This window comes from Borostomias antarcticus (assembly GCF_949987555.1).
Source record: "Borostomias antarcticus genome assembly, chromosome: 7".
NCBI classification, from domain to species: domain Eukaryota; kingdom Metazoa; phylum Chordata; class Actinopteri; order Stomiiformes; family Stomiidae; genus Borostomias; species Borostomias antarcticus.
The window spans coordinates 7,136,700-7,164,544 of NC_140240.1; the positions used below are offsets into that span (position 1 = coordinate 7,136,700).

The 27,845-nt window shown below is 43.5% G+C and overlaps 4 protein-coding genes across 7 annotated transcripts in view; 1 reads left to right on the forward strand and 3 right to left on the reverse strand.

The window, feature by feature from the left end:
• Nucleotides 1-386: 386 nt before the first annotated feature.
• On the reverse strand, nt 387-6,918 carry mybl2b (v-myb avian myeloblastosis viral oncogene homolog-like 2b; the record flags this gene model as incomplete). The annotated part of the gene is made up of 15 exons (XM_084440777.1): nt 387-1,065; nt 1,153-1,278; nt 1,394-1,510; nt 3,088-3,198; nt 3,303-3,402; nt 3,488-3,630; nt 3,773-4,042; nt 4,188-4,397; nt 4,759-4,818; nt 4,910-5,042; nt 5,205-5,425; nt 5,529-5,621; nt 5,758-5,829; nt 5,937-6,033; nt 6,899-6,918. The coding sequence occupies 15 exons, from the start codon at nt 6,916-6,918 to the stop codon at nt 937-939; spliced, it is 1,902 nt and encodes a 633-aa protein (XP_084296903.1). The 3' UTR covers nt 387-936.
• A 1,733-nt stretch (nt 6,919-8,651) lies between these two features.
• ift52 (intraflagellar transport 52 homolog (Chlamydomonas)) lies at nt 8,652-11,929 on the reverse strand. The gene is made up of 14 exons (XM_084440689.1): nt 11,867-11,929; nt 11,387-11,540; nt 11,196-11,283; nt 10,985-11,114; nt 10,771-10,846; nt 10,591-10,662; nt 10,351-10,477; nt 10,072-10,155; nt 9,816-9,884; nt 9,582-9,736; nt 9,395-9,482; nt 9,196-9,304; nt 8,891-9,036; nt 8,652-8,789 (listed from the first exon to the last, which is right to left on the reverse strand). The coding sequence occupies exons 2-14, from the start codon at nt 11,503-11,505 to the stop codon at nt 8,745-8,747; spliced, it is 1,308 nt and encodes a 435-aa protein (XP_084296815.1). The 5' UTR covers nt 11,506-11,540; nt 11,867-11,929; the 3' UTR covers nt 8,652-8,744.
• A 249-nt stretch (nt 11,930-12,178) lies between these two features.
• On the reverse strand, nt 12,179-17,624 carry acot8 (acyl-CoA thioesterase 8). Its single transcript, XM_084440596.1, has 6 exons — nt 17,378-17,624; nt 14,587-14,723; nt 14,261-14,486; nt 13,977-14,134; nt 13,624-13,815; nt 12,179-13,253 (listed from the first exon to the last, which is right to left on the reverse strand). Exons 1-6 carry the CDS (start codon nt 17,545-17,547, stop codon nt 13,138-13,140), a joined length of 999 nt encoding a protein of 332 aa, XP_084296722.1. The 5' UTR covers nt 17,548-17,624; the 3' UTR covers nt 12,179-13,137.
• A 553-nt stretch (nt 17,625-18,177) lies between these two features.
• Nucleotides 18,178-27,845, forward strand: part of phactr3b (phosphatase and actin regulator 3b) — a 32,517-nt gene continuing 22,849 nt past the window's right edge. For 2 of the 4 annotated variants that reach the window (XM_084440555.1, XM_084440554.1), the window contains exon 1: nt 26,180-27,210. Coding sequence is in view for 1 of the 4 variants with exons in the window: in XM_084440552.1 (XP_084296678.1) it covers nt 18,210-18,309 (100 nt within the window). In the remaining 3 variants the exon portion in view is untranslated. Of the gene's footprint in view, nt 18,310-25,740; nt 26,151-26,179; nt 27,211-27,845 lie in introns of those variants that run through there. The other 2 variants (XM_084440552.1, XM_084440553.1) reach the window with 2 other exon arrangements.

A 27,845-nucleotide genomic window follows, 5' to 3' on the forward strand; every position in this document is an offset into this window, starting at 1 on the left:
GCATATTTCCCCCTTACTATTTGATCCATTTACTTTAATATCCATCTTTACTTGGATATTATCATGGCCTATTTTTTGTATTTAAATGATTTATACAGACAGCTGTATCAAACCATGACACAATCAAATAAGACAAAAGGGCAATGATGGTATTATACATTTAGTATTTATTGGATCATATTACAAATATCTTGTCTTAATTAGTTCACATAAGTTAACAGACAGAGAGCTACTTACATTTGTCAATCATGAATTTACTTTAACCAGCATGTCATTATCTGCAAACTGATCATTATAAGGTTTCAGGTGACAGACCCTGTACTTCAAATCACTCCCAATATTATATCAAAACTATACAAGTTTGAGCAAATGCAAACTGAGTCCTTGATTCTGTAAATATACTATTCTTTGTAGGACTGGAATTATTATAAAGTCAAACTTTTGTTTTTTAGGGGTGGGGGGTAATATTTGAACAACTAGTCTTGACAGTCAATTTGTTATCACTCATTGGTTTCACTGGTACACATGGTATTTCACAACAAAATTGATATCAAAAGATAAGTGCAAATATTACCAGAGAACTCAATCTATGACTGAAAAAATTGACTACGCTGTAATAACTGTGATCAATTATTGAATTAAACTACTGATGGCCTGTTGTAGGATTTCCTTATGAGAAAGTTTGATGATTAAGTCTTAATGTTTAGACTACGACAGATTTGCGTTCATTAGCCATCGATGGAAGACTTCCTTATTTTGGGCACCAAGAACCTTTAGTTGGGTTCAGTTTAGTTTGCTCAATGAAGCACTACATCAACATTCCTGACAATTTCCAGCATAGAAACATAAAACCTCAATGTTTCTGAAGACTTAAACTGGAGTTTGAGCACAATCTGAACATTTATGAGCAAATGTTTAGAGGACATTGAATCTGGCTCAGGACAAGATGAGAGCACGGTTGGGAGCATGGGATTTTAATGAGCGAAGGTAACGTCTAGCTTTCTCTGTCATTATAAGCTGGTCTTTAGTCCGTCCACATACAACAGCCTCCCATGCCTGAGACATCTGGAGAGAGATAAATCACAATTAAATCCCACATACTGAATTCAAGACTCCAATTCTGGAAATGTTTCATTGACTCACGATACTTACTGGGGTTGGGGGAACTTGGTTTGGATGTACACTCTCACTGGGTGCAGCAATGAAGCCCTGATCTAAGACATTCTCTATCTTACAGCAGAACGATGAGTTGAGAGAGTCAGACAGTGACGCCTCTGCCTGTAACAGAAAGACAATATACAAAATCAACACATACATTACTGAAAATAATGACAATATAGTGCAATGAAGAATATTTATCTTATCAATACTCTACACTACTATACTTATGTACCGTATTGCAGGGTTCAGCCTCATACTTCATGGATTTGTGTCTGGCAGTGACTGTCTCATTGCAGTCGATGACATCCAGGGCCAGGGATTTGCGTACTTTCTTCATTGGAGGTCGATGCTGAACATAAGAAACTATGTTAAAACAATCTAATTGAGAAAAGGACTCAATTAGTTATTTCTTTGCCAGTTACAGTTGGCTCCAAAAATAACTGTCACTGACTGGGAATTCACAAACAATGCTTATAATATATATAAAATATAATTATAAATACATGGATTATACCAACATGTGTGAAATACTGTACTTTATTAATGTTTCAATGGAACCATTCAATCAAATCAATTATTAAATACAAAATAAATTTCCACAAAATCAAGGTTTAAAAATTATTGGCACCCCTCATTTAGTACTTAGTGCAACCACCTCTGGCAAGGATAACAGCATGGAGTCTTTTACTGTAATGTTTGACAAGGTTAAGGAACACATTTGGAGGGATTTTGGACCACTCCTCTAGGCAGATCCTTCCAAGTTCCTTCATATTCTTGAGTTTGTGCTTATCAACCACCCTCTTCAACTCAGCACACAGGTGCACACAGGTTTTCTATTTGATTGAGGTCTGGCGACTGAGATGCCCATTGCAGAACATTGATTTTGTTGTCAGGGAACCATTTCTGTGTGGATCATGAAGTATACTTTGGGTCATTGTCCTGTTGGAAAGTCCACCTCCGGCCAAGTCTCAGCCTTCTGGCGGAGGCAACCAGATTGCCAGCCAAAATTGCCTGATACTTGGTGTAATTCATCATGCTATCTATCTTCACCAGTGCCCCTGGACCTCTGGAATTAAAACAGCCCCAAAACATCACTGACCCACTGCCATATTTCATTGTGGGTATAAGGTGCCTCTCCTTGTATGCATCTCTGTTACTTAAGTGGAATTTAATACCTGGTTTAATTTTGGTAAATGTTATTTACAATAATCTTTAAGCGTGCCATCAATTGTGAAACCTTGATTTGGAGGTAATTGATTTTTAATTAAATCAGTAAATGGTTTTTAATTAAATCAGTAAATGGTTTTGGTTGGTTCCATTGGAACATGCTGGTATCAGAGGTGCAAACCGATCACAGGTGAAAAAGGTGACAAACATGCAAACCCATACATACACAGATAAAACAAATGACCTATTTGGAATTAAAAACGGCTATTTTCACCTAAAGGTGAGAAGTCTGCACCCCTGTGGTATTTGGACCTTTCTATATAATTATATTGTTCATAACTTTTTAAAATATTGTTTGTGCATTACCTGTCAGGGGTGCCAGTTACTTTGGAGCCCACTGTATATGGCCAAATACAATTTAGGTAATAATAGGCAGGTGGGGGTCGTCAATAACTTGAAAGCTAACCCCAACCCAAAATTCCAATTAATAACCAATTATCACAGAAAACGTTAGCTGGCACAGAATAAACATGTGAGCAGTGATTCCGAATGTTGCTCATTACAGCCTATTCCTGCATGTACATACCAACCAGATTCAGACAAGGTTGCTGTTGACCAGTGCAAACTGATCTCCACGCTACATTGCGTTGCATTATTAATTATAGTGGCCTGTAAAATGGGACCAGCACTCTCTGAAACTTTCAGATGGCTTGGTATGCAACATATTGATGCCAATACCTCCTGCTGTGTCATACTCACCACCTGTTTGCGCCTCTGTTCGGGGGGTGTTCCATCCACCACAACCAGATGAATCCCAGCTTCTCTGCGAAGCACCTCTTTCAAATCCTCTTCCAGGTTAGGCGTCTGAGGCTAAGGAACAGAAACATATCATTATGAAGAGGGCATTTACATAACCCAGCCAAATATTCTGCCCATTCAGCTAAAGTCATTGGTGATGGCAGTGAGGGACTCACCAAAGGCTGCAAAGGACCATACTTCTCCATTGCATGTTTGAATGGCGTTGGAGTCCGAGGAGTAGTGTAGGGGTTAGACTTGTGGTTTGGTGTGATGAACCTAATAAAATTAAAATAAAAAAGTAATTTTACACTGTCAAAAGAGAGGAATACATACAAAAAATGGGGCACATGAGCAGACATACGCAGAGTTCTCCTTCAGGGTCAGTGGAGTCTTGTCACGGTGCAGGGGTGTTGTAACGGTGGCCTTCTGACTGCAGACTGGGGTGGATGTCAGTGATGGATTCTCCAGATCAAGTGTGTCTTGTTTGGTCCACATGTTGAGGAACTATAAATACACACCGGATTTAGAAATCCACTAAACAATGTGACACCTAATATCTATTCTCATTCCGCAACAGTACAATACAAATAAAATACCTCAAACATTTTAGGGACGCAGCACATTGTACAGTTTTCTACAGCAGTACCTGTGAGGGGGAGAATGGCAGGATTTTGACAGGTGTGTTCTTGGGGGTCATGGAGCTAGAGTCAGGAGACAGGGCAATGCGACGACGGCTTCGACGGTTCAGTATGGAAGGTGGTGTGATCCCGCCGGGCGAGATGGGGATCAGTTCTCCCCGGTTGCCCTTACTCAGCTCCTGAAGAGCACTGCCCTCCAGGCGGAACTGATGCCGTTCTGGGCTCTGACTCTCCTCGGACAGATCAAAGGCTGCTAGGTTACACCATCCATCCAGGTCCTAATGAGAGGGGAGACATCATGCAAAGTTCATCACACGATGCCTACAACAAGTGTTAGTGATACTTGCCAAACCAGTCGATATACTGTACGTTTTACTTTTTCTAAGGGCTGAGAAGGTATGACCTGACGTCCAGAGTTCTTACCCCATCCACCATGTCCATGACCTCCTTTAAGCCTGGTCCTGTGGGAGAGAGGAAGCCTGAGCTGTCCACCACCCAGGTGGTATTGGAGTCTCCTGTGGCATCTGGCTCACTTCTGGGGCCACCTGCATCTTTGGAGCGCTGAGGAGAGACAGCCTTGAGGGAATCCGCTTCCCCTGGTGTCCCTCTTACAGTAGCTGAACAAGAGGTTTCCTGGGGGTGTGCATACATTTTAGGGTTAGGGTTAGTAATAACAATTCTAACGAGGCTCGCTCCCGAAATGCAATGCATACCAACATTGTAATACTATTGGGGCTCAAGCCTTGTTAGAGGTGGGAATCAAACCTCAAACAGAGATAATGACAACATTCGTTTTGGACCTGTCTTTTTTTAATGATAAAATAATATTCAATCATTTGGGGAGGAAGCAATACTTTTCATATGCACCTTTCCAAAAGCTCTGTGGAATGTATTATTTGATTGCATTACCATTAATACCACAAAGTAGACATTATATTACAGATACTACAATTATTTAATTCCCATAGTGAAAACGTACTGTCTGCCATCTCACCGGCAGTGTAGTTTCATTCCCCGAGTCCCTGTCTGTGCACGTTTCATAGCCATGCTCCATCTGTAAGGTCACATAAGAAACCATTATCTGTTGTACATGTAACACACGCCGACTGTATAGTGAAGATGCCATGCATTTAAGGCTACCTTACCTGCACATCTTTACTACTACAGGCAATCAACTCTTCATGTTCCTTCGCATGAACCACAACCCCAGAGTAGAAGCCCATCTCCACCTTGCGTTTGATAGTAGAGTTCCAGTGGTTCTTCACAGCATTATCTGTTCTGTAGGGAATATCGGAACATATTGGAACTCGTCCATCAAAGTATTTCTCCGATAGATTGAAAGATGCACAGCCCAATTCAGCAATAACAGATGGAGAGCACATGAGCTGTTTTACGTGACACAAGACTTCATCAACAATAAGAGGGCTCTCTCTTAGCTACCTTCCAGGAAGCAGCTTGGCAATCTCAGCCCAGCGGTTTCCGAGTGTACAGTGGGCCTTGTAGATGACAAGGTCTTCCTCCGCTGTCCAGGAAGACTTCTTCACGTCCGGGTTGAGGTGGTTGTGCCAGCGCTCTCTGCACTGCTTCCCCAGCCGTCCCTTAAGATGCTTGGCCACCAGGGCCCACTGCTTGTTCCCATACCTCTTAACTAGTTCTATGACCTGTGTGGACAGATACAGGTCAATCTACGCATCTGGGAATGTGGGTTAACTGAGAGAATGCTGGCACCAAAGATCGTTAAAAAAAAACTTTAAAAAAACATACCTTCTCATCTTCCTCTTTGGTCCAAGGCCCTTTGACCAGATCTGGATCCAGAACTTTAAGCCAGCGGTGTTGACACTGATGTTCTGTGCGATTCTGTGCCAAACAAATGTTCAGTAAATGTAGCACATAGCAAAGGGGTATTTTAACAGTAGGAGCTTTTTATTTCTGTGCAATTCATTGAAATGCAGTATGGTAGCGGCAGAATGGCGTGCGGGGGGTCGGCACTCACTGGTATGAAGCTGGCTATGTATTTCCAGTCATTTGGACCCAGGTTTTGAACCAATGCTTTCAGATGATCATCCTGAGTATGACACAAGAGAGACGTTTATGATAAAACTGAAGGTGAATTCAATTGCTAACATGGGCTAAAAGCCACCCGTGATACAAAAAGACATTAATGAAGCTCACCTCCTCCTGTGTCCACTTAACCTTCACCTTTCCATAGTCTCGCTGCTCTGCCACATCCGAGTCTGTGTCCTGATACAAGGCCTCCTCCCCTTCCTCACTGTAAAGGGAAGCAACATGAGGACATGCCCTGATAAGGTGGTAGAGATGGATTGGGACAACCAGAATTGGGAGACAACTATAGTTAGCTGGGTCTCCATCTAGGCCTAGTAATAATCACATGTATTGTAGCTATACATTACAATGATCTTTTTTGTCCATGGAATCCAAACAGCAGAAGAAAAATACATTAAATTAATCCCTACCTACCTACCGACCGACCAACTAGGCTACACAAAAACCCTAGCTAGCTTGATACGTGATTCTGTACAACAGCAGTCATCGGCGGGTTAACGTTAGTCCACGTGGAACGAAAACAAAACTTAAAATCAATTGATATGGTCATCATGTAATGCATTGTTCTTTCTGGTACACTTGGGCCAGCTGGCCAGTCGCCATGTCATTGTCACCAACAATGCACGACAGCTGGGCTATCTAGCTTTAGCAACGAGCTAACTAGCAAACACTAGGGGAATTCAACAGGCAAGCAAAAATAAGTTCACTATAACGTTTAGTTTATAGAGTGTTATTAGGGGGTGGCAAAGGGTTACATTTATTGCACAGAAAGTTGCACCTGACCGTAAGATATGTGTATCTAAAATAATGATATCAAGCTTACCAATACGAAAATGTGATACTTTTCATAAAGGTTTGCTTGCCAGCAGCCTGGCTAAAAGGGCGGCAGCCATAAGAAATGTAGCTAGCACTAGCTAACTAGGTAGCCAATACTCGAGACATCAAAGTAGCCAGTAAAAATGACACATTTTTATCCGTAATGCATTACTTCAATGAAGAGAAAATGATCAGCGGCTGATGAATTAATAGTATAAAACACCATTAGCTAGCCAGTTAGCTAAATTACTTACCCGCGCGACCACCAAGACATTTCCCTATGTGCGAGTTGTAGATTATCTCCAAAACTTGAAGATAAATTAGGTTTGTTAGCAAGCTACTTATGTTTTGCAAGATTAATCTAGTTTTACTTCGCTCTTTTTGCATGTAACTTCGAAATTACAGTATAATCGGTACATTAGCTAGTGAGCTAACTAGTAACCCCATGCACTCTGGCTTGCGGGTATCAGGTTTGTAAACCAGCTGTACTGGAGGGGCTTGTTGTTGAATCCGCGCTCAGTTTCTATCTCGCGCGCTTCTTTTCTCGCACTCTCGGAGGTCGGCTCTGTGATGACGTATGTGATGACTGCGTAGGGAACACACAGCTGGGCCGCGTTCCATTCCAGTAGTGTTGCTCGATTTCTTGTCTTATTGGGAAAAAATCGTACGCTGCCTTTTCACCACAGGTGTGCCAATCAGCCAGACCCATAAAACAAGCTGTTTCAATTTACAATAATTTTTTTACCAAAGCAAACATGGACAAGGAGTGGAACAGTGCTGGTAAGATTAAAATGAAAACCACATTATATTCTCTCTGCGCAACAATCATATTACTTGGTACATATAATTTGTAATTTTATGAATATTTTATATGACTTGGAATTCTTTGCTTCACAGACATGTCTGGTAGCTTTCAGTACCCCTCTCCGACACAGCTCGACCAAGGCTTCTTGGACCAGAGCTTATCTACTCTGTCACTGGAGGGATCATCTACATCATTTATGCCTCCAAATGAAATAGTGTCTCTGTACTCTGACACCAAGCTATCCATTTTAGCCTCCCTTTGTCATCCGGCCAATTCCATGTCTCCGTCTCAGGGATCTAACCTGTTCTCACAGGAAGAAACTCGAACTCCTACGCTCACCATGCCTGTAGAAGGGAAGTCCTCCACTCCTTGCACGCTCCTCCAAAAACCAATACAACTAGCTTCACTTGACCTGTCCTATGCTGACCTCACAGCTTCACAGATATCCTGGGAGTTTTCCTTTATCAAACCAGAGGCAAACAACCCCAAACCCATTCTGGAATCAAGTATGTTGGAGTCCACCTGGAGTCCAAAGTACCAGTCTGAGTCTGCAACTCCTTCCCTGGCTGAAATGTCCTCCTTGATATGGTCTGGCACACCCCCACTTATCAATAACGCTGATGCTAATCTGAAGTCTTGGAGGGAGGCCACTCTTGGTTCCAGCCAGACATCCTCTGGTTCTGCACCAGTGGCTGAGGTCGAGGATGGATGGCAGAGACGCACATCTATCCCTGCTTGTGTCGAGAACAAGTCAAACGGACGTGTGACGGTACAGTACTAAAGCTAAGGTTAGGTTCTGTCAGTTATTTCATTGACGCTAGATTGACATTTCTTTACTATGATAGAAATGTGATTTTGTGACAGACTTTGCATATTTCCACATAATTGCATAATAATTTGGGGTTTGAGATTTTGAGATAATTGCCTTGCAAACTTGACATGCTCTTCTAACTTTTACAGCAACGGGGCAAGCAACGGGAGAGCTGCTCTTGAATTTTAATTTAAAGAAATCTTATGAGTAAATAAAGTTTTGTATTAATAAAAACCATGTCTCATGTATTGAGAATAAGCTTTATTGCATGAATGTATCGAATAATTACAAGCATTTTTGTATTGGCGAAAACAGCTTCATAGAATGTGAAAGGCCTCTTAATTATAACTTTTTTTTTTTTCAAGTGCTATAGAAATTGAGATTGTAAAATGACCAATTTGACTAGAAAAAGCTATGTGAAATAGACTATATACTGTACATATATACCTCTAAAAATACACAATTGTACACTTGTCGGTGGCAATCAGAATGGGGAAAATCTGGGTTCTGTTGTGTCGATATCATGCTCCTGTAGACGGGATAACAGATCTCAATTCACTGATCCTGGAACAAAGGTCCCCAAAACATGGGTCACCTTTAGCATGTGTTGAATGATGTATCTCAACTCACCTGATTGAGTTTCTTGAACTCCACAACCTGGAAAAAGATGTGCTCTAATATATGTTTGGCATCTCTCTGGTCTTTGTCCAGCTTTCCAGTCACCCCCAAGATGTCCCCACATTTCCGTACGTAGAACTCCAAGTCATCATCTGTGCCTAAGAAAAAATGTCATAACATTATCTTCCCCCGATAGTGTGGAACAATGCACTTCTCATTAATTCCAAACAGACTATGTTTGAATTGTTTAACATGCAACAAGTAGTAAGAGACTAATAATAGTCAAAGAGAAAGTGCTATGACAGTTGGACACGTACATTTGTTTGAGAGCTGTGCCAAGCGCACTTTCTCAGAGGAGAATGTTTCATCAAGATCAAACAAGTCGAGCATGGGGGGTGGAAGGACTCTGAAGGCAGGTGGGAAGACCTGCTCAAAGAAACCCAGATGAAAACCTGTATGATACATCTCGAAGGTTGTACACAGTAAGACTAGGGAGAGTGCAGAGGTTGAACTTACAGCAGGCTGCAGCTGGGGAAGAGGAGTCTCAAATTGAGGTTGAATCAGCTGGAGAGGCTCATGTTTCACATTCAACTGCTTGTAACAACTGCAGGGAGGGTGTACGGATGAAACGTTGAAAAAAATCAACAGTGAAGATGACCTATTCAATTAAACATTACGTATACTGTTGAATAATAATACTCACCCAATTACTTCAGGCAAAGTGTTTGTAGATAACTTGAGCAATGACATGTCAAAAAGTGAGTTGAAGTCCCTAGGGTTTTCATCTCCCTCTTGCAAGCACACTCGAAGTCGTTCTGACAGGCAGCCTGTGTCTGGTAGCATTGTATAATCTGTGATCTAGAGACAGCACAGAAGGGTCAGTGCAATTGTAAGAATTAAAGGGTGAAACGGCAGCTCTGGAGGTGTGCCAGCTCACCTCAGGGTCCTCTGCGTCTATCTGGTTCAGTTGAATGTTGTCAGTCATGAGCCACTGGAACACCACATCCTGCATGATACAAAATACCATTGTGAATTTGGATGAATAACAAATCATGGTCTAGCAGATATAAAATCAGAGAAGATAACCTACAGGTTTCATCAACATCAAAGGGCTCTAAGCTTCGATGCCAAGCTTTCTAAGTGTGGGCAGGATAGAGTTAGGATGCAGGCTGTGCCAACTGAGAGGTACTCACCAGTATCTTACTGTTCTCCTCCTTATCCAGATACTGGTCACTAAACATGTGACAGGAGCCCAGCACTGCCAGCTTGCCTGCTTCCTGCACAACAAAACATTAGAGATACAACACTGAAAAAACACATATAGAAGACTATATTTTCCCTCATCGCCTCAGTATTGAGTTGTTCTGCAGGCACACACTTGGCTACAACGGAAGTCAACAAGGCCGGTAAACATACCGGCAGTCATACCAGGATTCTGTCAGAGGTAAAAGGAAATGGGTTATAATCCTCACCTTGACCTGATAGAAGGCCAGAACAGGCCTGTTGAGAGGATAGCAGACAGAACCGGTGGAGAGAACAGCCATGGCAGGCTTCATCACGCTCAGGGTAGCACCATATGGGTACACAAAGGTCAGAGCCCTATACAAGGACAGGTCAAATACATCTTATTTACCAAGGATGAAACAGTATAAAGCTGAACTAAAACATGATAACACACACTACCTGAAATATGTAGGCAGAGAGGAACTTACTGTGCATTGTTGCCCGCACTTTCATCTTCGATGATCCCCGTTACTACTTTGCCGGCAGCCCGACTGATCTCTCTAAAGGGAACAAGTCAGAAAGTAACTGAGCAGCTGATCACATGTATTTATTATTATCAAAATATGTACTATTTCATCCAGATTAACAAAAGCTATGTTGCCACTAACCTGTTCAGAACACCATTGGACACTAATGCTTCTTTCGGGTGGAAGTACTTGTAATATACATTCCTCACTACTGCATCTGCGGTATTCATAGAGAATGAGGGCAAAGTACATCTATGTAGTCATGACAACTGATAATGGCAAAAGTACTGTATAATAGTATTATAATCTGGAAGTGAATAGTGTGATAATCTTCTATTTCACAAAGGATACGCACCATTGTTGACCATTATTCCAAACTCCTCTAGCAGGAAATTGATATTAGTGTCATACTTCATCCTCCCTCCTTCACCAAGCATCACAAGGACATTTCCTCCTCCATCTAAGTACTGCTTGAGGACCTCCAACTGAGACAACAGAGTATATCAATACAGGATCATGAGTGTCTTATAGATAATAATATACTTTTGGTTTAAATTGACATGTACTTCTGCAGCAGTGAACTGTTCTCTTGGTCCAGCCGTGATCCACAATTTCACACCATTCATTCTCTCCAAGGATAGCTCCTCCTTTATGCTGAAGATGACACACAAAGGTGAATTTGGTTATGTACTATATCTAACGACAGGGGGTAGTATTTAATACACAAGAGCACATCAATGTAGCAGATGGTGCCTACCTCTGAATCTTCCACTGTGCCCTCAGTCGCTTCTGCATTGACTTGTATCCGCTGTTAGCGGTGAACAACTCTTTCTTGGACGCATTGAACACAACGCTGTTGCGCTGCTCCTTATCCATTGCAGCTTCTTCACTGCTTTCTTCCACATCTATACCTGTGAAAACATTACTGCATTTAACATTGTTATCTTTGCGACCTTATTTCATACACGAGGGAGTATGTTGCTTGATATCTACATTAATTCTACATTAGCCAGACTAGTCAAATTAATGTAGCTAACGTTCATTAGCCAGCTTGATAGCTAGCTAATTTAGCCAGCTTAAGCTAGTGCTAGCTAGCTGCTAACGCTCTGTGCCTCTACCAGGACGAGCTATAGCAGCAGCTAACAGCTATGTATGAAAAAATGCAATTCCAAGAATCAGCTAATTAGCTTTCATATACATTTTAAGTTGGATACGCTACCTAGCCTACTAACGTTACCTCAAGACAGACTTTTTTGTGGCTCGAGACCATGGATGAGAGAAGCGAACGCTCGAGCTTCTAGTGATAGGGGTGCATTGTGGGTATACACAGTAACCAAGGGCGCTCTCCCATAGCAACTGACAAAAATGCCGCGTACGAATTCTGCCCCTACGTCCTAAACCATAATATATCCATGTACCTCCATGCCTACACCCAATCCCTTTTGGGGATACATGGGAACAGCAGACTGGTTCTAAGTAAATTTGAACAATCCTAGCACTAGTAATAATAAATAGACTGTCTGAAAAGTGAGTGAAAATGTATTTTATTTCAGTAATTCAAGCAATCAAGTGCAATTAATTCCATATTAACAGTGTTCTCCAAAGCAATGAAAAATACACAATATATGGACAAAAGTATTGGGACACCAACACATTGCACCTACAGGAGCTTTTATGACATCCCATTCTAAATTCATAGGCATTAATTTGGAGTTGGTCCCCCCTTTGCAGCTACAGCTCCCAGTCCCGTTGTCGCACTCTGCTCGCTCATGCCAGACAACAGTCCTTTGCCGGTCCATTCACTTTGCCGTCAAAATAAATCGGTGTCGGCCTATTTAGGAGAGGCGCTCATATTTACAAGTGTCAGATAAACATGAAATTCACTTACCTAAGCAAAGGGGTCTATTTTAACAAATGCTGGGTTTTGAAGCCTTGGCGAAGCTTCAAGCACCGCCACCACAATAGAATTTTTCCCTCGGAAAAATAATTTCACTCGGACAGAACGCGTCTAAATAAGTTATTTATTGGAAGCGCCGATGCTTCAAAACCCAGCATTTGTTAAAATAGACCACTTTGCTTAGGTAAGTGAAGTTTCATGTTTATCTGACACTTGTAAATATGAGCGCCTCTCCTAACTAGGCCGACACCGATTTTTTTTGACGGCAAAGTGAATGGACCGGCAAAGGACTGTTGTCTGGCATGAGCGAGCGGAATGCGACAACGGGACTGGAAAGGGCTAGGATGCCTATGAATTTAGAATGGGATGTCATAAAAGCTCCTGTAGGTGTAATGTGTAGGTGTCCCAATACTTTTGTCCATACTACAGCTAGAACAATTAGTAGGCTACACCTGCATGACGTCTAGTTAAAATAGTTCCCCAAATCAATATATTACTCAATCATATCTTGAAAGGTTACAAAAAAGTAATAGGTAAAACATTTAAAGTGATCCAAAGACCATGTTCGGTGTGCATTTGGAGAATCCAGGAAGCATCCTACAAAAGCCATCCTAGAGTTTACTCTGAGACACTGCTTTCACTCTTAGAACCCCCTCCTGTGCGCAGCTGGCAGCCAACACCCCATCTCTTCTCCACAGACGTCCCTGGACTAGCCCTCTGCTGCCCCCTGTAGGATGAAGCAAAGAATGCACTGTGGATATGAAACATTCAAGTGCAACTATCTACCCCAATTTCAGTCTTTACCCCCCCATCCCCTTAAAATGTTCCAAAATGTATTTAGGTAGAGCTGTACCACCTTCACCTAGAAGGCAGCCTGCATACTCCACACAGAGCTGCTCCCATGAGATGACATGTGAGCACCTAGTACAAATATCACTTTTGAAAAAAAAAAAGAAGCCAAATGAAAACCAGGATTCATATGTTTCACTATGAGTAGGCCTGGAACATTGGTATTTTGCTAGAAAAAAGGTTATGCTGTACAATTAATCTTTAAGCAAATTGATAGATTGGCAGTGAGACATAAAGTAGGCCTATACCTGCCCATGGACTTTCACACTCATACAACATCCACTCATCGGCCCGGAAGGTGCTGTGGAACCACATAGCGTGGTCCAGAGAGGCAGAGAACTGGACCCTGTGTTGTGGGTAAGGCAACAGCGCTGTGCCAAGAAAGGAGTAGTCAGATACGTAGGCAGCAACACAGCAGTGCAGCTTCATGTTCCCTTTTCCTGGGGAAAAACATAAGTGAGCAATGTGAGCTTTTTGTCCAGTAATACGCTTCTTCTGCATTTTTATATTCTTGGTGTATTGGGTGAAATACAGTACCTCAAGCATGCATGCGCACAAGGATTATTAGGTAAATTATATTGGTAAAGTAACAGAAATTTACCAATATGTCCTCGTGCTCGCACCCAGAATAGCTTCTTTGGTTCCATGGCAACACGCCGGTAAAAGTCTGGCGGGTTGACAGGTTTTATTTCAATGGGTAACTCATCAGCCAATATTTTGTTGAGCCCTTGTTTTGCGTTCTCAGCCAGGTCCGGTTTACTGTAAAATACCATGCACATATCTTGTAATATACCATGCAGCCTGAGCCATACTTTTAATTACTCCCAGGACAAGTACTTTTCAGAACTGCAGTCATATGCACAGTCTTTGCTGGCAGCATTATACCTGAGGTAATGCTGAATGAGTTCCTCCACTGTGAGCAGATCCTCAGGCTGAGAGACAGTGGGCATGGTAAACTGGTGCTGCAAGGGGCTAGGCTGCTGCATGTGAAAGGATGCCTGACAGATCAAAATAGGCTGCCCACGCTGAATTGCCTTCACAGATCGCACAGAGAAACTTCGACCGTCTCGTGTGCGATCTACCTGGTACAACACCGGAACCTTGGGGTCTCCTGCAAAATCACATTACAAATGATTACCATCAGCATTAATTTTTTTCTCTGGATGGTTGTTCGGAACTCAAGCTTGCTGTTTTTCAGGTTTACATCTCACCTGCTCGTACAAAGTAGCAGTGAAGGGAATGGGCAAAAACATTCTCACTGACAGATTCAGCTGCGGCCACGAGGGCCTGACCAATAATCTGGCCCCCGAATAGACGCTGACTGCGGGGTACCCAATGGTGCTTTCCTCTGCAGATCACACACAAATGTAGGCTACATTACTACAATGAGCATTACACTAAGGAAACTGAAAAATTAAAATAGTGGTATCTTATATGACCTCTAAGTGTATCTAGCTATTACAGCTAGTAGTTCTTTTGAAAAGTCTGTTTTAGAAACACAAAGAAATTAAGGAAATTAAGTTTTCATATTTGCATTGATAGGTTGAGCTCTCATTATACAAGACTGGTTGGAACACATGAAACGTCAGCCTACAGATGTTAAAAATAGGCTACAATAACTATGCATGTGGGGTTCTATTTCATGGGGCTTTGCCCCACAAGTGCTCGCTCCTTAATGGCTTAGCCAATCGTAGCTAGCTATGTTCACTGAAAAATGGTAAATGGTAAATGGACTGCACTTATATAGCGCTTTTCGACCTTAGCAGCACTCAAAGCACTTTACAATGGCCTCTCATTCACCCATTCACACACCAATGGCGGTAGCTGCCATGCAAGGTGCTAACCTGCTCATTGGGAGCAATTTGGGGTTAGGTGTCTTGCTCAAGGACACATGGGGACAGTCGGAGCTGGGATTCAAACCAGTGACCCTTCGATCATTGAACAACCCGCTCTACCAACTGAGCTACAGCCGCCCCAAAACACACACGCGCACCTGCAGCCAGAGACAGGTGCCCTACAGTATACGAGGGCTGCCAGCCCAGCAATCTTCTCCTAGAAACATTCAGCTCGCAGAGACTGAAGTTGTAGAGAAGCTTCAGAAGATGAACAGCAAGCTCACCGCTGAGCCAGCGGCGTCCCGGCCACCGCTCTCTAGTCTTCCAGAGAGAATCTGCGACCTTGACCACGTAGAGGAGAATCTCTACTGTTTCGTGCGCTTGGGTCCACAGCACCCCCAAGACGGCATGGCGCCATCTCCCGACTGCCCGGCCTGCGCCTGTCTTGACCCTGCCAAGAGGATGCACCGGGCACTTCTTACTTCGTCACCCACCTCTCTCTGCAAAATGGGTGTTCTGGTGTACGGCCAGTTGAAGCTAGAATGGGGCCGGGTTCTGCGAAGACCGCCATTTCTAGCTTCCCATCTGTTTCGCCGACACCAGTCTTAACAGTCGCCTTGCCAATCCACTCTACGAGAGCGAGCGGGGCAGGGTTCCGTTTTCCGGCAGTGCATGACTTCAGAGCTCTACCCCCGTCTGTTGATAGCGCCACTCTGACTAGCACAGCAACTTCGCGGAAAGTTGTTTTTGATGCGTACTCGGCAGGCCTGTCTCTTTCAAGTTTGAATGGAGCGGCTCCCGGCTGGCAGGTCATACGCGCTAGCGAGCAGGCACACCGGAATATATCTACTGTCCGGTGGCAGTCGGGGCCAAATGGGAATATGGGCAATTCCTAGCTCGCATGCCACGGTCACCTGCGCAGCTGCTCACGGAACGCTATGCAGCTTGGCAGGACAAATGCTTGCTGTCCAAGTAGCTGAAGCGAGTTCTGATGGAGGGCTACTTGATTCAGTTTCACTATTCTCCACCGCCCTTCCAGGAAATTGTGGAGACGATGATATCGTCCCCCAACCAAGCTGCAGCTGTCAGCAGAGATCTCGGAGCTCATGTCGAAGGGGGACGAGGGTTTTTACTCCCGTTACTTCCTTGTGCCCAAAAAGACAGGAGCATGAGACCAATTTTGGACCTACACCTTTTCAACAAGGCTCTATCCAAAATAAAGTTTCACATGCTGACAGTGCATACCTGGACGACCTGCTGGTTCTAGCTCCATCACCGACTCTAGCATTGGAGCACACCTCCATGCTAGTGAGCCATCTCACCTACTTGGGTTTGCTATCAACTGGGAGAAGAGCGCTCTATGGCCGGCCCGTCAGGTGATTTACCTAGGTATCAGCCTAGACACGAGATGGAGACCATGAGGGGGTGCCTGTCCGCGCCGAGGAGAGACATTGGAGCAGTCCCTCCACGTTTTTCGCCCGTCGGCGGTCTCAGCCCTATCGGCGATGCGTCTCCTGGGCATCATGTGTGTGGAGCTCTATTCGGCCCTCAAGTGGACCGCTTTGCTCCTCACCTTGACGTCGGGCAAGCGGGTCAGTGACTTGCGCGTGCAGACAGTGTTTAAGGCTGTAGGCTACTGTGCACGGACCCTTATTTCATGCCGAAAGTGGTTCAGAACGCATTCAGCGCGCAGGATTTGGAGCTGCAGGCTCTATATCCTGGCTATGGTCTGGCTGGCCTGTTCTGAAATGGGTTCAGCACGAGTGGTGCGGTCGTGTCGCTCCGCTTATGCTAGCCCTGCAACAAAATAGAATGATGGTTCGGGCTACGTACTGTAACCCCAGTTCTATGAGTGGAGCGAAGCCCAGGACCAGATCCTTTGCTAAACCCCAGTCTGCTCGCTGAAAGTTTCAATTTAAGAGAAGTTTGATGGGATTGGCCGCTGTGCGTGTGTTTCTCTTTTTTTCAGTGAACGTAGCTAGCTACGATTGGCTAAGGAGCGACCGCCCGACTCACAGAAGATGGGGGTTAGCCTATACCTCGTGACACTTAACGTTACTGCTCTTCGCAAAGCAATCAAGTTAACTTAAGCGGTAGCTTTGGCTAACGTTATCTGGCTATGCTACATAAGCTAATCACATAGTGCTAACTGTTAGCCAACTGTTACCTGTAAAGGTCTATGTCAAGCTTTTCCAGGTTTAAAACGCTCGTGACCAATACACTTCGGAGGTCTTGTGATACTTCTGCACCGCCAGGAATTGGAATCGAATCTCTTTCAGACGCATTTGCCGCAAATGTATCTCTTCTTGAATCCTCGCTTTCTACATCCTCAGTCATGTTTACAGTGAGTGAGCCCGCTTAATGGCCCAATTCGAATACTTCAAATCGCGCCCTTCCTTTCTTCCTTTCTTGTGTTGAAGCAATCATTCGATCAGTATACTTATGACTGGAGTGGAGTTAAGCACCACTCCACTTGATAGTTGGCAGAAATCAAGTTGACATCAGCAGGGAAAGTCTGCAACCGCGGGATTTGATATGAACGGGAACTGACTGAGGTTTTCTGCCAGCTGTAGGCTACTTGTACTAGGCTAGCCTGGAGGCTACCAAGAACCGGGCATGACTGAAATGGGTTGGGTGTCTGAAATGTTGTCTAGAATTAGAAAACATGTTTATTTTTATTTATTTTTTTAAAGCCAAGCAAAATGTAACATCCCATTGTAATCTAACAATTCAACACGATATCGGCTACCGAACTCAGAGGTGGTTCTGTGCGCAATGTCAGAATTCACCACAATTCGGGAGCGCGCTTCTGTGGGCACACAGCGAATGCAGAGAGGCGCGCGCTCTTCCAATGGGTTGCCCGAGCGTTTCCTCTCGGGTACCACAAGCTGCAGTTGTCCAACCTAATTAAATCTACAACACTACTGTACGCTAGTGACCTTGACTGACGCTGGTAATATTCTCAATATTTAATTTTGCAATCTTCTGTTTCTATCTACATGGCTACATCGGATGAGGATTGTGTGCTGCAGCGAGGTAGATCTCTAAGTGACCCAAGCATCATCACCGAGGCTCGCATCAGTGAAGCGCACAGAACAGGTAATTGCCACATTGGATGCTTATCTTATTCAGTGGCTAATTTTGTGTTTTCTACATTTGTTTTACAACGCTATTTTTCGTAATGGGATGTGGGTGTACTGCCCGTCACGCACTCTGCTAACGGATTTACATGCAACAAACGTAGGCTATCACTTGACTATCGAATAGGCCACTATGTATCCGGAAAAAGATAGGCTAAGTGAAATGCAATTGAATCCTTCATTTACAGACGCAAATTAAGCTTACTCACAAGCTTGGCAAACGTTTGGCTTCGCATATTACCGCGTATTTAATTGCAGGTCTATATACTAGGCTATTCCTCAGGTGAACATTATGCTAGAGGAAACATGCTTCTTAAGGCCAAAATTGAGACCTTGTTATTTATTTAGGAAGTATATCAAATAAGGCTTATTTTCAGTTTCCAAAAGACCCATTTAGGCTATTCATAGCCTACTATCTTGCAAGATATCTGCTTATGAACAAGTTCAGGAAAGCAGTCAGATCATCTTTATTTCCACAAGTCTTGTGGCAGGTAAGCTGCGTTTTGGCAACAATATCACCATTTCAGTCTGCTAAAAACATTTCAGTTTTCAATTAGCGCAAATTATCATCATTTTTAGGCAAGGCATGCTCACTTTGCTGCAATTGTGTGGGGGGCGGGGAACTGCAACAGGATCATTGCCAAATTATTTCCTAATATAGTCACCCATCTCTCAGTGCCCGGTATCATCTATTAGGCTTCACCCTTGAGAACATACTGTACTCTGATGGACAAATGAGTGCCTGAACCTTGTCATCACACAATAATTGAGTGTATTGTAGCTGATGACAGTGCTCGTTGTGTATTTAGGTGTTTCCATGGTGACTGAAAGGGCTGAGGCCAGCACTTGGCACCCCCACTGTCAGCTGAGATGGTGTTTGTCTGGCTACTTAGGTGGTGAATCTTTCCCCCTTTACACTCTGATTTCGCAGTGTACTCAAGTGCTTTGTCAACCAAGAGTTAAAATTCAAGTTCAACAGCTTTTCATATGGTCGTGTTCCACACATGACTCATGAGCACTGTGGTCAATGTAAATGTCATTATGCATTAACATTTACAGTTGAAATGGTGTTTTGCCTTAGAAATAGTATCAACTTCAGAATTAAATCATAATTTGAGTGCTGGCCAACAGCCATTTTAAGATCTGTCTACGAGAGACTACCTAAGCAGGTGCTGTTCAGATTTTTCCTTTCATTTGTTGAAAATATGTCTACTGCAAATATATCAATTATAAAGCCCATACTGCATCTCTAATACTGCTTCTCGAATCGATACTGTGGAGTAGTGGAAAAGGATCCATGTACATAGTTGTAAATCTGATACCTCACAGCCGCTGTCTGTGTACAAACAAAGAGCTTTTAACACAGTTCAATTACTGAACCCCATAGCAGCATTTGAGGTTTGTCAGGGGGATGATTACACCAAGATGAAATAGTGTCATTGGATTTGAACCTCAGTCTCTATTGACTGACATTCATCCCGGTAATGCTGTACAGTACAGAAAAGTCTGAATTCTCTTGCCAGCATAGGCACTGTTTGTATTACCGCTACTATGACATCAGTACCGAATTCACTGTTTGTTTCGTTGCTGTTGTAGTTACATAACAGTCACACCAGAACATCTCCTAACCTATTCCGAGACGACATGGGCTGGAAGGTCTTGTCACATGTTATTAGTTAGCATTCTGCATGTTAATCTTTAAGCAGACTTCAGCAAGGAGCATGGCTGCCCTTCAGTGGCAGAACAGATTTGTCGTGTTAGCCGGCTGCTTTCCATGCAACGTGAGGAGATAGGGCAATGCAGCAGTGAGACCCAGCCCTCCCCCATCTCTCCATCCCCCTCTGCTTGGTACTAGCCCTTTCATCCCCCCTGGCACCCCCACTGCGGCTTTGATCCTGGCTCCTGAACATGCACTTGAGGAATAAAGCTAAACCCTCAGTAAAGGCTTGAATGAGGGAGAGAGAGAGTGTGTGTGTGTGTGTGTGTGTGTGTGTGTGTGTGTGTGTGTGTGTGTGTGTGTGTGTGTGTGTGTGTGTGTGTGTGTGTGTGTGTGTGTGTGTGAGAGAGAGAGAGTGTGTGTGCGTGTGTGTGTGTGTGTGTGTGTGCGTGTGTGAGAGAGAGAGAGAGAGAGAGAGTGTGTGTGTGTGTGTGTGTGTGTGCGTGTGAGAGAGAGAGAGAGAGAGAGAGAGAGATCTCAGAGAACACAGCAACCAACTGGGAAATGTCACAGAATAAACGCCACAAGATTTATGCAATATAAATGCAATATGTCTGACATGACAAACAATCCCCTGTTCTTCACACTGCTGGAGATGAGGTGTGTTTTTATGATAAATCTGTACACCTTCCCTGAGAATATTGTTATACTGCATTTCTACAAACAGCTCCAAATGCATACGTCAGCTCCATAGGCAGACTGCAATGTCAGACTTCCATGTTGTCCAATTTCATCCCTCATGTGCTCTAACTGAAGGTCTGTGGTCTCCTTTAGCCTGACCTGCCCACAGCAAAAGAATCTCTAATCTATCAGACTGATCGACATCTCACTCAGCCAACCACATGCAGACTGAACCCACATTATATATGTCTCCACTACTGTCTAGAGGGCGTCTATCTAGTTATTCAGATTTAGTTGGGGGTGGGGGCGTGTGGTAGTGTTCTAGTGTGTGTGTGTGTTCCATCATTTGCAGGCTAGACAACATTCTGACTTAAGCAGTAAATACGCTTGTGTCTGCACCTTACTGATTTCAGTCATAGCCATAATTCAGTAAATTGGAATGTAGGTATAGCCGTGTATGTGTGTGTGTACTCTCAATTAAGATGGAAGTATGATGTTACAGATCTCCAGCATTGCCTCTAGCCTGCGAGTGCTTTCTCACTCACCCTGTCCCTCATTTGAGCTGATCCTGTAGTTATCAGTCACATCAAAGACTCCATCTCTCTGGACTCTGTCCACCCTCGTCCTCCGTTCATCGATCCTCAAGACACTGATTGCTCCCTACCTCCCTGATTACTCGCTCTCTCCCTGCTCATGTCCAATGCAGACGATAGAGGCCTGATTAGGAGGATTAGGACTCCTTGTATTTGAATCTTCACCGTTCATGTTTTATTAATCACATGGCCTATATATAGCTAGGGTGTCTTCCCTGCAGCGAATATTCAGTGGTATGATTATGTCTCGGTGTTCAGAGGGGAGGGGAGCACAAAGAGACACAGCAACTAGTGCCTGGCGGCATCCTCCCACACACCTCCCAGATGAGGAGAGTCAATGTTCAGCTGTTCTCTGAAAAACGTTTAGCCAACAGATCAGAGGAATATGGCTAAAACATGCACATAGATGCGGTTACTCAAAATGATATTCCATTTGTTGTCACGATGGGATTTACCATCCATACTTGTATGCAGGGCCGAGATGCTCAGTGTTTCAGGGAACTTGCGCTGTCAGGGTTAATGCCGCCCTCTTCCTGACAAACTGGTATCTCCGCTTCAGATCTGCCGCCATCATCAACTGTTTGGGCCTGGTGGAGCTCTGGCTGGGCTGACAGAGCTGGGGTGTTGTAATAGCGGTCACAGGGCAGACCCATACATATCTCTAATCTCCAGAGTGAGGAAGGTGGTGTATTATCAAATATATGTTGTCGACTTGTATGAAAGGACAGTGTATGGCTAGCACAGCCTATCACTATAAGATGTAAAAATTAAAAAAAACAAGTGAGGAAACCTGTTGCTTTTTAAGTAAAGGGACCTATATTTATGAGATTTTTTTTTCAGGAACACAGATAACTAAGTTCAGTAAACTCATTTGAAATGCATTTACTGTAAGAACAAAAAGTAGAAGAAACTCAGTCAAAATAGATAATGCCAACAGTGCACCCAAAATTAAGTCTAATGAACATATGTTTCTAAGTTACAGGGCATCATATTTTACAATGTATTCATAACAGTCATTCATTAAACCTATACATACTATGTGTTCTATACTCACACACCCAATAAGATGGTACAGTACACTTGCTTTATGTTTAGGTGCTGTCAGAGAGACAGTCTTCCTGTAAAAACGCTCGCATCCATCACAGGAGCCAACTGCTGCATTGTAGTCCCACTGGAACAGACCGGCGAGAGTTACGCGTGGTGTGAGCTCAAAAGAGAGACGCTTCAGGGAAAGAATCTGTGACGAAAGCCAAATATAGTCACAAGCGGTTGGCAGACAGAGAGGTAGAGCATAGATAAAGCTGCAGTGAAAACAGGTAAGCCACTTACTGCATCTCTGTGTCACTGTCAGGTCTAGCAGTCCCCCTGCCACCTGGCCAACAGTAGCGGGTTAGAAGAGCACTGTGTCCACCCCACCCTAGTTGTTCTATAAATCTGCTGATTCAAAAATATACATACAACAACATGAATGATCAATTTTGGTGATGTAGAAAGTTGTGTCAATCAAATTAGCTTTGTGGCATGGCATCTTAACGTCTTGTGAGTGATTATGATTGACTACAGCTATTGACTTCTCTGAGCCCATTTAAATAGGGGATCCCATTTAAATAGGGCTCATTTGATACAATCATTAGATTCAGCCACAAACACTACAATGGGAAAGTTAAAGGAGCTCAGCACGGATCTGAAAAAGCGGATCATTGACTTGAACAAGTCAGGAAAGTCACTTGGAGCCATTTCAAAGCAGCTACAGGTCCCAAGATCAATCAAACTCATTCATTGTTTGTAAGTATAAAGGGCAAGGCACAGTTGTGTCACCACCATGATAAGGAAGAAAACTTGTACTATCACCTGCTGCTGAGAGAAAATTTGTCAGGATGGTCAAGAGTCAACCGAGAACTACCAAAGAGCAGATCTGCAATGAATTAGAAGCTCAAGTTTCCAGTTTATTGTCATATACTCAATAACAATGCAACATCAGTAATGAAAATCTTTGGCTCAGAGCCGACTCAACTTTGCGAGATAAAATAAGGCAAAAGGGCATAGAATATAATAAAATAGAGGCATACAGTGCAACATCAATGTAGATAAATAAGTAAAGTGGCAGAAGTGACCATTTAAGGTGCTGTGCGCGTGTGCACCCGCATGTGCATGCACGGTGGGCATGTAAGTCTTAAAGTCAGTGGTTTAAGAGTCTGGTGGCTTGCAGGTAAAAGCTGTCCCTGAACCTGCTGGTTCGGGATCGGATGCTCCTGTACCGCTTGCCAGACGATAGGAGTGTGAACAGTTTGTGACTGGGATGGCTGGGGTCGGAGAGGATCCGCTGGGCCTTCCTCCTGCAGCGCTGGCTGTAGAGGTCCTGGATGGCTGGCAGCTCAGTCCCAGTGATGCGCTGTGCTGATTTGACCACCCTCCGCAGAGCTTTGCAGTCGAGGGTGGTGCAGCTGCTGTACCAGGCCGAGATACCACCAGTCAGGATACTCTCGATGGTACACCTGTAGAAGTTGGTGAGTATCCTGGAGTCCATGCCGAACCTCCTCAGCCGCCGGAGGAAGAAAAGCCGTTGTCTCGCTGCCTTTACGACCACGCCTGTGTGGTGTGACCAGCTCAGATCCTTACTGATGTTGATTGATTCCCAGGACTCCGAAGCAGCTGACCCTCTCCACTTCTGTTCCCTCGATGTGGATGGGGGTGTGTCCCCCTCCTTGCAGCCTCCTGTAATCCACAATCAGCTCCTTGGTCTTGTTGACGTTGAGCAGGAGGTTGTTGTCCTGACACCACGATGTCAGTGCTCTCACCTCTGCTCTGGAACATAGTGTCGGTGTCCAGTGTCCACAGTCAAGCATGTTTTACATCGCCATGGGCTGAGAGGCTGCTGTGCAAGAAGGAAGCTCGACTGAATTTTCCTGCAATCACATGTACAACGAAAAGGGCTTCTGGAGGAAAGTTTTGTGGTCAAAGGAAACAATAATTGAGCTGCTTGGCCACAATGACCAGAAATATGTTTGGAGGAGACAAGGTGAGGTCTTTAACCCTAAGAACACCATGCCTACCGTCAAGCATGGTGGTATGCTCTGGGCCTGTTTTGCTGCCAATGGAACTGGTGCTTAACAGAAAGTAAATTGAATCATGAAGAAGGAGGATCACCTCCAAATTCTTCAGGATAACCTAAAATCATCAGCCAGAAGGTTGGGTCTTGGGTGCAGTTGGGTGTTCCAACAGGACAATGACCACAAACACACATAGAAAGTGGTAAAGGAATGGCGATATCAAGCTGCAATTTATGTTTTAGAATTGCCTTCCCAAAGTCCTGAGTTAAACCCCATTGGGAACATGTGGACAGTGCTGAAGAAACAAGTCTATGTCAGAAAGCCAACAAATTTGGCTGAACTGCACCGATTCTGTCAAGAGGAGTGGTCAAAGATTCAACCAGAAGCTTGTGGATGGCTACCAAAAGCGCCAAATTGAGGTGAAAATGGCTAAGGGACATGTAACCAAATATTAGCATTGCTGTATGTATATTTTTGATCCAGCAGATTTGGTCACATTTTCAGAAGACCCAACTCAAGACTGGCATGACATACATGTTCTTTACAAGTGTATGTAAACTTTTGACCACAACTGTGTGTATATATATATTACTTATTTTATTTTTTTGGAAAATGGGAAACATCTCAAACGCTGTGTTAAATAGCTTTTTTTGAGTAAAATGAAAGTGATTAATTTCATATACACACACACACACACAAACCTTTATTTATGCGCGAGAGGCACTGAGGTTGCCCTCATTTACAGTGACGACGAGCGAACAAAACATAAACAACGACCACAACAACAAAAGGACAGAGACACAGGAATGTATATAAAAACAGTAACTAAATGAATAAACTCAATATAAAAATAGTAAAAAAAATGTTTAGATATACTAAAACAATTACAGACATATGTACAATGGTGCATAATCATGGACTTGAACTTTAAAAATGATGGCATTGAGTCAAGTTTTAAAAATATGGTACATTGCAGAAATAATGTTGGCATCTGAAGGCTATTTAGCATAGGTTATTTGGAGGAATTTTTATTGAGTATCTGACTTTGCCACCAAATGAAAATGTGTATTTGTCAGTGAGTTTTTCCCCAATGTTTTGTTATAGATGTTTTAGGGAATCAGTGGCCCAGCAGTTTGTGGTAGCAGAAAAGCGAACCAGGTAGTAGAAAAGCAAAAGCAAACCAACCATTGCTGACAGAGATTTCCCTTGACCCAACTGATTTCAGGACAACAGATATCAACACAACAAAACAAAACAGGGGGAGACATGATGCCACTCTCCTCCAATCAACTCAAAGGACACAGAAATGACTGTTTCTCTGCATCTCCCATTGGCCAAGCTGGTTTGGCTGACGGGGAGGTAGACAAGACCATGCTTCAGTGCTGATTGAGGACTGGACTGGACTGGGAGAGTCAGGCTGTCTCTGTGTCAGGGCGAGGAGATTGGCCAGCTTGCAAAGGCAGGCTTGAGAGAGCACAGAAAGAACAAATTTAGATAGTATGGTCTAGTCTCTGTGCACTTCGTTAAGCAGCCCGGGTTTCTCGGTACCTGGCAGCAGAATTAGAGCAAAGCCATTTTAATCTCCTCCAAAAGAGAAAGCAGCAGAGAAAGACAATTCAAACACTAGACTGACAGAGAAGAGCAATAATCGGGTGGTCAGGAACCTCTGGCTTATACCTCCTCCACCGGTGTGTCAAAGTCCCCCAGAAAAAAAGAGGAAGACAAAGTGAGCAGCTCTTACGGATAATAATAACAACTCACAACTCAGATGGATGGGACAAGGCTTGTGTTCACTGCCCTACATACTGTACTGTACACAGTTAAGTAGCTTACTGTCTCCCCAAATGTGCTTTGTTTTTATGCTGCATTGTGTCATTCGTCTCCATGATGTTTGCCTACGCAGTATTGTGTTATGTTTACGTAAAGCGTTTACAGTTCAATGGATACATACTGTATCTGTCCTACATTCTGAGGTTTCTGTATTATATAAGAAGGAGATTAAGTGCTTGATGCAAATTTCATGTTTACAACAAGGAAAGTGTCTGGGCTCATACCGGTGCATACCGTAAACATATTCAGGAGTATGAGTGGGTGCGTGCGTGTGTGTGTGTGTGTGTGCGCGCGCCAGTCTTTGGCTAGACGCAGAGGGAGGATTCTACCCAGATACTGGGAAGTGGACTTGTCTGCTTCTCAAGGAGGCCATTTGAACAGAGCCGTCAGCCATTTACTCATAATGTATATTTTATGAATGTTTCATGCATTGACCTAAATCCTTTCAGAGCTGAATAGAAGCAATATGTTGCACACAAGGAGACGTCAGAGCATCCAGCTGATCCTTCTCACATCTACAATGTGCTTTGCCAGAAAATGGAGCACTTTGGAGCAAAACACCCAAACCATGATATTGATCATCTCCATGCAGATAATGCAGAAAACCAAGTGTTGACCACTATTGAGCTAAATGTAGTATGTTGATTTGAATTATGTGTATTCAAGAAACCTACGGTGAATCACACAGAGAAATGAATTGAAAACCACAGTCAGGGTTTTATCATGGAGGGAACATTTTCCTATCTGTAGCACTGGCAGATGTAATTAAAGCAACACGCAAAGCCTGGAGTGGGAGTGGAAAGACTGATCAGTCACACGCACAGCGGAGTGTGAGGGAGGACAGCTATACATCAATCTGTTGGGACTGGCTGCTGGATTCACAAATTAGATACTCCTGGAATTACGTCTTTACAAATGTGCCAATATAAATGGAGACTATTAATCTGAGGTTTAAGCAACAAGGAGTCAGACTTTGCACTGGTGTGTTTCCTCACAGCTAATGAAGTCATTAAGATTGAAGAGGCCCAACTAGGTTCTTGAAACTCCAGGTAGGACTGCACGATTATGACAAAAGATAATAATTGCGATTATTTGCTTCAAAATGGTAATTGCGATTAATAATTGCGATTAATATTTAATATATAATATTAATATATAATAACCAAAATCCCAAATCACGGACGTTGATCCCTTTCTTGCTACTAACTCACTGACCTCATTTTCGCTAATTTTTTCACTACTCACGGCTGCAGGTACTCTTGTGACACTTGTCTTGACCTACTGCTATCTATCTTCTCAGTGAAATTGCTACGCACAGCGCACTCAGCGGGAACGCATGTGATTGGTCAGACAGCATAAGCGCCTGTGATTCGTCCGTGTAGTCCTAGCACACTCAATTAGATTGAGTGTTGTCTGTGTATGTGTGTGGTGTGTATTTGCTGTTGTGGAATATAATTGACACAGAGAGATTAATTAGAACCTTGCACTTGCTCCTAAAATTCATTTAATCTTTCATCAGAAGCCAGCTTATTCACACTGTAAGTGTGACAGGACATGTGGGATTTGCCATCTGCAATGGCAAAAACTATACTTTGGAAAGGCGACCTTAACAGTCCTGCTCAGAATTGTCGGGTATCTAAGTGGTAATCCCTCCTAATGGCCTCTGTCTGAGCCCAGAGTGCAA